We start from the raw sequence: 9,119 nt of genomic DNA, 5'->3' as shown, positions 1-9,119 counted from the left end.
GTATTTATGTGTGATTGTTGAAGTTAAGATTTATCATATTTTAATTGTTTCATGCTTTTAAACAAAATTTCCATGGCTATAATAGGCCTATATACCAGAAGAAGAGAAAGGGTACCGGTAACGGAAAGTTAATTATAAGTAATGATAATTATTTTCTTATATGTCTGTATTGTAATGTAATTGCATAAACGTTATTTATTAAATAATAATTCAGTACATGATCCTTCAGTAGAGGCATAGAGAAGGGGCTAGCCCTGGGTCATATTCTGCATAGGCCTCTTAACGTGAAAGAGAACGAGGCCTAGACTACAGTGTGACCGGTTAGCTGCTGGACATTGGCTAGGTCTCCTAGTCCGACCTATGTAGCCCAGGCTGAAGTGGTTGTATTGAGCAATTCCCATGTTCCCACCGGTGGCCAAAAGTTTTAAGAATCATTAAATTTCTATCACTTCCGCCGTGAGACAATCATTTCCGCCGTGAACTATCACGGCGGAAGTTGTACTTTCCACGGCGGCAGCTGTGATTTTGAAAGTTTGACGTGACATTTCTAAAGTTGTTGCCGTAAATTTTGAAAGTGTGCCGTGGGTTTTAAAGTGTGCAGTGAATTCTGAAAGTGCGCCGTGGTTTTAAAAGTGTGCGGTGAATTTTGAAAGCATGCCGTGACTTTTTAAAGTGTGCCGTGTGGTTTCGAAAGTTGTTGCCGTGAATTTCGAAAATGTGTCCGTGACATTTCGAAGGTTGTTGCCGTGTCACATATGGGCCACCGTATAATAATGTAATATTGAATGAGGTCAGCCAATTATCATTGAATTGGTTCAATAACATCATTTATTGCTAAATCATGCTGTATGCAGTGAAGCAGATATGAAACGTGTATCTTTTCAATAGATTGTCTAAAAATACGTACGGTATCACACGTCAATACACAAAATAACAATATGCCCACAGTTTAACAAACTTTAAAGTTTCAAACAAAAACGTGCAAACAAAAACAGTCTAAATCTACGCAAGCACGTTCTAAAATTGTTTTCAAACATTCTAAAGCGTGCCTTAAACTGTTTTCAAAAGCATTTTTGTAGTGCAAGTAGAGATACAGGAAATTAACTGTACAATAACGAAGTTTAAATAAAAAAATAGTTTTAAACAGATAAAAGCATATTATCTAAAGTGTCATTAATGTTGTAAACTGTAGTTAATGCTTATTTTATCTAAGCTGGATTACCGTATAGAAAACGTCTCGCCTCACGAACATAAATTGATGATTTAATTATAGTTATTAAATATAAATATACACAGACCTTACTTGAATAAACTTCTAAGCGATTTAACCATAAAGAGTCAAAAATAACAGTTTCTATTTCTACACCTCCTGTATACTTCTACAATTTTAGAGTCCTTATAGACGTCGGCTTTACCCACCAGATCCGACCAGTTAAGATGTGATCTACAGATATATTGTCGAAGGCATTGAACGCTGACGTGGGTGAATATGAAACTTCCTTTCCTTAGGCTTAGTCACAATTCTCATGCACTCAGTAACTATGTTAATACACTTGCTGTGATTGAGTTTCTTAAAAAGCCATTCCAGTTCTTTCATAGCCCCGTGATTTGTCAGTTGCTTTTCTCTGCAAAGCACCTCCCATGTGTCAAGTAGGGTAATCGTCGGACTTGTACTGGATGGGAAATTCTTGGGTGCCCCAAGCCAGTCTATGAAGGATTCGGACATTCCCATCAATTTTGCTAGTCCTCGATAGTCACAAAACATCAATTCTTTGTCGCCTTGCATCTGTGATACCCTCAGAACGTCAAGCTGAATGGAAAGTTCACGACGTACTTCCATTGATAGAATAGGTCGAGCCAACGGTGAAGGTGTAAACACGAGTTCTCGCGAAGAACCATCAGCCTATACATTTCAATAAAGAGTGAGTCAGTTCCTTGTATAGACTCTTAATTTCTACATCATTTTCGACCTATATTAATTTTATTTTTTAATTTAACCTAGTAAATACCTACTTAGTAAAACACTCAGGGCAAATCTGTAATTGGATGCAAAGAACAAAACACGACTAAAGCTCAACACATTATTTTGTTTCGCTTTTGGTGACAAGTACTATACGTTTTAGGCATGGCATAATTTGCTTATAATTTAGACGTAATTAGCATTACACGTGCTTAGTACTTTTACATCTAGACTAATGGCTTTTAATTACAGATATTGTAAGTTGTAACATAGTCTGTAAATTAGTAAAATTGTTTGATCTGTGCCTTACTGGAAGTTATAACTTATTATCTGATGACAGTATCAGTGGCACAACGCATTTGCGCTCTCGTGCAGCCATGCGGTGGTCCCCGATCTAGCACCATACCCAAAAGGGCTTTGTTGATACATATCAGCATATGTCTCCGATATCGACTGTAGGACATATATCATAATACATATAATAGGCCTATTGTATAGACTCCACCTGTGGAGGTCCCTCTCCCTGGGCCCCCTATTTTTTTCAATCCCCATATCTGCCACTGATATCATATCATTTATTTCGTCGTTAAAACATGTAGAAAAAAATTAAAAACATGATTAAAAAATGAGCACATCTAAAATCCCACAATGGAATTGGCGACCGGGACCTTAAAGGCCGCAGTCTCAGAAAGCCCGGCCCCGGGCTCAATCGTTACGCTACTGTTCATAGAAATATTGTGTATCAAAAATACAATAGAAATACAAAAATTTATTATAAAAGGTAGATAGACAATGTTCAAAATTAAATGCAAAAGCTATTGACGTAATGAAACACAGTGAATGGAACCAAACACAGCGAGACGGAATTCGGATGCACGAATAATTTCAATTAACCTTTCCATTTCGTTTGTTGCTTTAAATGACTGACACGTTGGGCCAATATCCTCACCAAAAGAAAAAAAAAAAAAAAAAAAATACAATTAAACAAACACAAAAGTACAATACAATAGTAACTATGCATCATGGGTACAGACGTTACTCCACTGAAAATGGTAATAGGCCCTATAGCTTGTAATGTTACGCATGGTGTAATATCAGATCACACGGTTTTATAGGACTACCGTGAATATACTATTGTTGACTATTATGCTCTTTCACACTCACACCTTAATCAGCGATTGTGTAAACTAATTTATTTTTACTTTTATATTTTGAGGAATGCAGTATACATTTTCCATCCTCTTTTTAAAAGGTTAAAGGTTAAAGGTTATTCATTTATATTGCGCAAAATACGAGTCTTTATGCATTTATACTTTTTTATTACATGGATATTTGTATCTGAAATAAATAAATGAATGAATGAATAGTCCGTGCAGTACCGTGCATAGTATTTTAATGCAGAGCAGTTGGGGAACTTTTTTCCCATGACCCAGTATGCTACTCGAGGCATGATTCCCGACCGATGTTTTGAGGCCATTTTTAACTCATTAGAAAAGTAGATTTAGGCCTAGTTATGTTTGTAAAACACCTATTGGGTTTTATCGCGTATGTTAACATTCAATAGTTAGGACAGCATTAATAGACTAGAGAATATTCAAGAAAAATGATCATTGTTCTTCTTTTTTTTTTATTAGAGAGTGGCACAATTGTTAATTGCGGATATGACCGAAAGTATTAATTATTTATACTTCAAAGGGTTATTTTCGCATGAACTCTACACTATTACAAAATAGATGATTTTATCTGTTGGGCCTGGTCAGTGATGATATTTGCAGAATAATTGAAGTCGTTCCATATTTCTCTCAGACTTTGTCTGCAGGCCTAATATAATTCTTATGTACAAAGTAAAATAAATTATTCGTCAAACGAGATTGGCCTTTTTATTCTGTTATGAGCTTGTACGCTACAGGGTACAAGTAAATAATAATTATAGGTCTGAAACGCTTACAAAGTTTACATCACAATATGTTTAAAATTATAAGTTATATTACCATACGAGAGTACTGCATTACCATACGACAGTGCGTACAAAGGCTATTGACGAAACATAGGGAATTGACAGGGGAAAAAAATCAAATAATCGTGCTACCGAATTCCGTCTGTGTTTTGTTCCATTCCAATATGAACAGTATGTACCGTATGTTCAATGAGCAACTGTATGTACTGAGTTTTGATAAATCGTTTTAAAGATAGCAGCAAGTATAGCTTTATTATAATGTTCAATTTTAATAACGTTATTGTTGTCGAATATTCTTTATTCAGTACTCAACAATGTAAACAATCTAAATAAAACGATTATGACTCGGTTACATGCTATACAAACCTTATACAATTTATCTACAGCCGCTTGTGATTTTATTAAACTGCGTCCTGCGTTCACATGTGCGAAATGTACAATCCTGTCACAAACATTCACTTGAAACTTTAAGTAAGCTTCATTGGTAGGCTCTTTAGGACGTTCCAACACAAATTGACGAAATACATATCCTACGTCAGAAACAACATCGCCGACACAAATTGTCTTTAAAATACAAAAATAACTTTGTAATACTTAAATGTTTAAACTGACTAGGCCTATCAACAAATATTTAGTATAAAAATTGTTTCTTATCTTCACATAAATCTTAAAAAAGAGAGGGAGAGTGAATTAACATTAAAGTAATCTTAAAACGAATTTTTAGATATTCAGACATATTTTGGTGGGTAAGCACAAATTAATAAAGGTCCCTTTAGTGGAAATCAGAGACAAACTTTATTAGTTGATGCAACCTTCTTTAAAACTGTCAATGTAACCTGTCCTATTTATCATTTAATTCCAATTTTATAATACAAAAAAGTTCAAAAAGTTTCTTGTGGTACAGCCATAAATAATTATTTTTATATATTGTAACATACTTTCTAACTATTAACGTTGCAAATGGTCGATGCTTGGTATTAATGTTGTTTATTGCTCAGTAACCCAGTAGTATTTAAAGATAAAGTATATTAGGAAGTCACAATAAGTTATAACTTTAACACTTCACCCACCGAAATATGTTAAGCCGTGACCACCTAGTCGGGCCTACGACCACCTAAGCGTTCGCAAATTTTATAAGGTCTTGTCTTTGCTGGGTGTATCAGAAATAATAGGCATACTCATAATAGTGTAGGAAGAAAATTTCATTAGCAGAAAAGGATAAAAATAGTTCACGTATTTGAATAAATTTACTTGTCATCACATGGTCAGAGCTTTCCCTGTCTTACATCCCCGTCTCGATTTGGCCTGCAAAAACTAATTTCTGCTCAGGTCTTCAGATAAGAATACTGAACCAGAGAATTCCTTAGAAGTCGGCTTTTTAGTACTGACTTCATAAGTTGCCTTCAAAACCATTCAAGCGCTGCCTATATCATTTTATCCTCTCATGTAATCATTATGAATAGAACTTAACCAACCTCTTAAATTCAATAGGCAGCAAATGTTCCCTTGCCTTCTTTTGGAAAGGCTTTCTCCATGAAATTCGGCTTAATCATCCAACTTAAGCATTATAATTGCTACTGTGTGTAAGAGCACTGTAGTGTTCAAAATATTTATATAGGTACAAATAGGTTAGACAAAATTGAAAAAAAGATTAGAAAAAAGGATTGTGGGTGTAATTTAATATCCAATCAGACTATGAGAAAATGAAAAGTTTGCTTTACTTTTTGATTTTTTGTGCTGCTTAATTGTCAATAATAAAAAAAATAAAACAAAAAAACAAAAAAAAAAAACTTGTTTACACTTTGTTATTTTGTGATTTGTTTGTTCTCTACCTGTTGTTTTGACACTGCGCCTTGAGCACCAATTTTTGGTGGTGATGTTTGCGCTTTAAAAATCGTTATTATTATTATTATTATTATTATTATTATTATTATTATTATTATTATTGGTTATGTTTATCGGAACTGTTAAAACAAAATATGAGCCTTTTCCTTACGTAATCAGATGGTTCCACTCTGCAATCCACACATTCAACAATTTTAATTTTGACTTCGTCACGTGATTGGTAAGAGCCAATTTTAACTGGATTTCCTACCTTTCGAGAGCTATTTTCAGATTCCTCTTTCGTCACATGCTGAAACATAAACAAACCATTGGTTTTTCCTGTCCTTGTCAACTCTTATCAATTTCAGAGTGTCTGAGTCTGTCGCAAAAACTCCCATTTTAAAATTACTCTGATTATTGTCTTCGCTCGACTCAACATACGTTTCATAAAGGTTTTGAGTTTGTGTCTTGAAGATGTTGAATTTTGGATAGGCCTACTATCACAGAAACACCGATTTTGGAATACTTCGTATACTTAGAAATTTGAATTTGAAAGTAGGTCCTATGCTTATGACTTTAGTAAATACAAAAAATACATAAATAAATAAATAATGATTAAAAAACACCCTATTCAATATCTACGTAGGTCTATATTAAAAAAAAACTCTGAGTTTCTGTATAATAGTGCGCGAAAAAAATCGGATTTTTCACAGAGCATTTAGTGAGCGTAACAATTATTAATTTTTCAAAACGAAAATTCTTCGACTTCAGATTATATTATTTGTGTATTATTATTATTATTATTATTAGTATTATTATACCCGGAAAATCCTAAAAGTAACGCTAACGTGGGCTCAAACACCAAATACGCAACTCATTAGCTTTGTTTTAACTGTACTGTAACACGTACGCAAAGCTTCAAACTCGGATGTTTTGCATATGAACACAAGAAGTCTAAAATTAAAGCGCAGGCACTCCGAAATGAAAGTAAACGAAACTCGTTATTGTTAGGAGGATCAATGAATTAGGTTAACATATTTTTAGCTGGAACTATTCGAAACTAACGATACCAATTAACTGCCAATCTCAACATTCCAATGTTATGGCTTCCATCAATTCAATTCTGTTTATCTATGTGCACTTTTCACACAGAACAAGATATCATCGGAATAAAACGAAATTCCGAGAGAATTGTGGTCAGACTGGAACCTATATTTTTATTGGTCGACAGTATGCAGTATATTTAGACTATATTTCAATAGCCTCTGAGCACTTCAGATACCGATTAACGGCCAATCTCAACATTCCAATTTTATGGCTTTGTGAATTTGTTCCATTAATTTTTAAAAATAGATATTGCAGTACTATACTGTTATTAAAAAGGTAATCAGTAAATCTTAATTTTCATATTTAACATCTTTATTTATATATCCCTAATGGACTTATTTCTAAATAAAAAATATAGAAATATAAAGGCCTATGTCTAAAACAATGAAATAATAAATACCATTAATGCCGAATATGTACTACAGAATACACGCAAAGACAAATTACGGTTATCACATCTTTCCAAGAAAGCAGAAATGTAAATTGACCTGCTCCGCGCGTCCTCCGTCGGATCATCTGTGCTTGGAGTACTTATAACTTCATGATTAGGTTTGATTCCCGTAAAGTGGTTCAAATGCAAAAACACGTCGATGTCATCCAGGAAACAGAAACCATCTTCACTTGTATCTAGAGACCTCCAGAGCATAGGTTCCCCTAATTTTTGAACACTAAGCATGATATTGGTAGACCTATGTTGTAACACGCGCTCTTCGTGTCGTGGCTTTGATTTCGGGAAACGTAACACTACCGAGTTGCTAAATTTAAGACCAGGGGGCCCACAGATAATAACATCATAGTATACCAAGTTACATTGGACTGTGTCTGCATATACGAACACATATTCCCCATCTCCGTCTATTTCTATTGCCCCAGGTGGAATAAAAAGCTGTATTCTTCTATTCTTTAATTCTAAGTAGCCTCCATCTTTACCAATAAGTCCAATTACAAATTTTCCATCTTTGCTAACGTTGTTGAAACATTTCTCTGTTTCTGTGCGTCTCCATTTGTCGTACATTAGCTTACATCGTTGAGACATCATGTTCTCTTGATATTCCATCTCAAAGTTGTTTCCATGAGTAAAAGAAGAAGTGATAGGCTCTTGTCTCGCAGACATCGTTTATTTCAATTATGCCGAGACAGATACAAGCAGGTTAAATAGCAGACAATTGTCACTGTTAAATTTATTTTTCACGAATTTTGCTACATTTCCTGGTCACACCATCGATACAGAAATAACTATGACATGACTGTATTGGGCATTATAAAGTTTACGATGGAAGAGACCATTATTTAGCAGGAATTAAAATAATATTGCGTATGAACAATAAGTGGAAGCTTATGGTGCAAAAATTGTAATTAATTAGTGTCCTAATATTGTGCTGTAGTATAATTAAAAATAGAATAGAATTTTAAATTGATAACAAAAAAAACACTTTTGTGCGGCCAACAGGGTCCTTCGGCCACAGGACCTCAGAATTTTACATTAAGTCCATTAATCATAGCTAGATGCTTGAAATTCGATTTTCTGGGGCCCGTGACATCATATCTAAAAATAATTTGGCACTTCAAATAAATTAATTAAGAACCGGGGGTCTAGATCATATATAACATCTTTTCGATATGTCTATAATGTTGTAGGCGTATAGTATTATTTAAAATGGTTGCAAATTATCAATTAAGCATAGCTCTATATGTTTAGTAGTTGTGAAAATGTGTCACACAAAACAGATATCATCATGATGGATGGAAATTCCCAGAGAGAATTTTCGGATTGGAACCTATATTTTTATTGGTCGACGGTGTGCAGTATATTTAGATTTCAATAGCCACTGAGCACTTCAGAAACTAATTATTTACGATGTGTTTACCGTCACGATATGGTACCTAATCTTTGCCCTGGCTATGTTTCGTTGTCTTTTATATGTCAGTTAAATATTGTACACAATCAGACCATGGTACGCACATTAGCACAAGAAATGGTGTCCAGCGAAAGAGCACTCAACAAATACAAATAAACTTTATTGTAATTTCCAATATTGTGAAACTGAAGTTGACCATATAAAAATTGATTAATCCACGGAATGTAAAATTAAGATTATCTAAAAATTACACTAGAGTTAAGACAACATTAAAAAGGAAGGCAACAAATAATAAAATGCCAGACAAGTTCATCATATTGTCTTACCTGGGGCTGATCTGCAGGGGTGGCGCCAGCGGGGGGGGGGGGCTCCGTTGGGAAGGGCTGTCCCCCCCCCCCCCCCCCCCCCCGGG

The 9,119-nt window shown here is 34.5% G+C and overlaps 1 protein-coding gene across 1 annotated transcript; it reads right to left on the bottom strand.

The window, feature by feature from the left end:
• Positions 1-810: 810 nt before the first annotated feature.
• Positions 811-8,552, bottom strand: LOC117102218. The gene is made up of 4 exons (XM_033242446.1): positions 7,249-8,552; positions 5,914-6,051; positions 4,284-4,481; positions 811-1,903 (listed from the first exon to the last, which is right to left on the bottom strand). Exons 1-4 carry the CDS (start codon positions 7,960-7,962, stop codon positions 1,445-1,447), a joined length of 1,509 nt encoding a protein of 502 aa, XP_033098337.1. The 5' UTR covers positions 7,963-8,552; the 3' UTR covers positions 811-1,444.
• Between the last annotated feature and the right edge of the window lie 567 nt (positions 8,553-9,119).

The sequence above is a fragment of the Anneissia japonica genome, unplaced genomic scaffold, assembly GCF_011630105.1.
Source record: "Anneissia japonica isolate Jap-2015-1 unplaced genomic scaffold, ASM1163010v1 scaffold4761_len49430_cov98, whole genome shotgun sequence".
Taxonomy (NCBI): domain Eukaryota; kingdom Metazoa; phylum Echinodermata; class Crinoidea; order Comatulida; family Comatulidae; genus Anneissia; species Anneissia japonica.
The sequence above is the reverse complement of the archived record's forward strand: the minus strand, read 5'-3'. Positions and strand labels throughout refer to the sequence as shown.

Excerpts from the sequence above, each read along its gene's own strand:
- LOC117102218 (XM_033242446.1), bottom strand. The coding sequence starts at position 7,962 with ATGTCTGCGAGACAAGAGCCTATCACTTCTTCTTTTACTCATGGAAAC. Across the intron at positions 6,052-7,248 it reads GTACATATTCGGCATTAATG|CATGTGACGAAAGAGGAATC; the intron begins GTATTTATTATT and ends TTTATGTTTCAG. Across the intron at positions 4,482-5,913 it reads GAGTGGAACCATCTGATTAC|ACAATTTGTGTCGGCGATGT; the intron begins GTAAGGAAAAGG and ends TGTATTTTAAAG.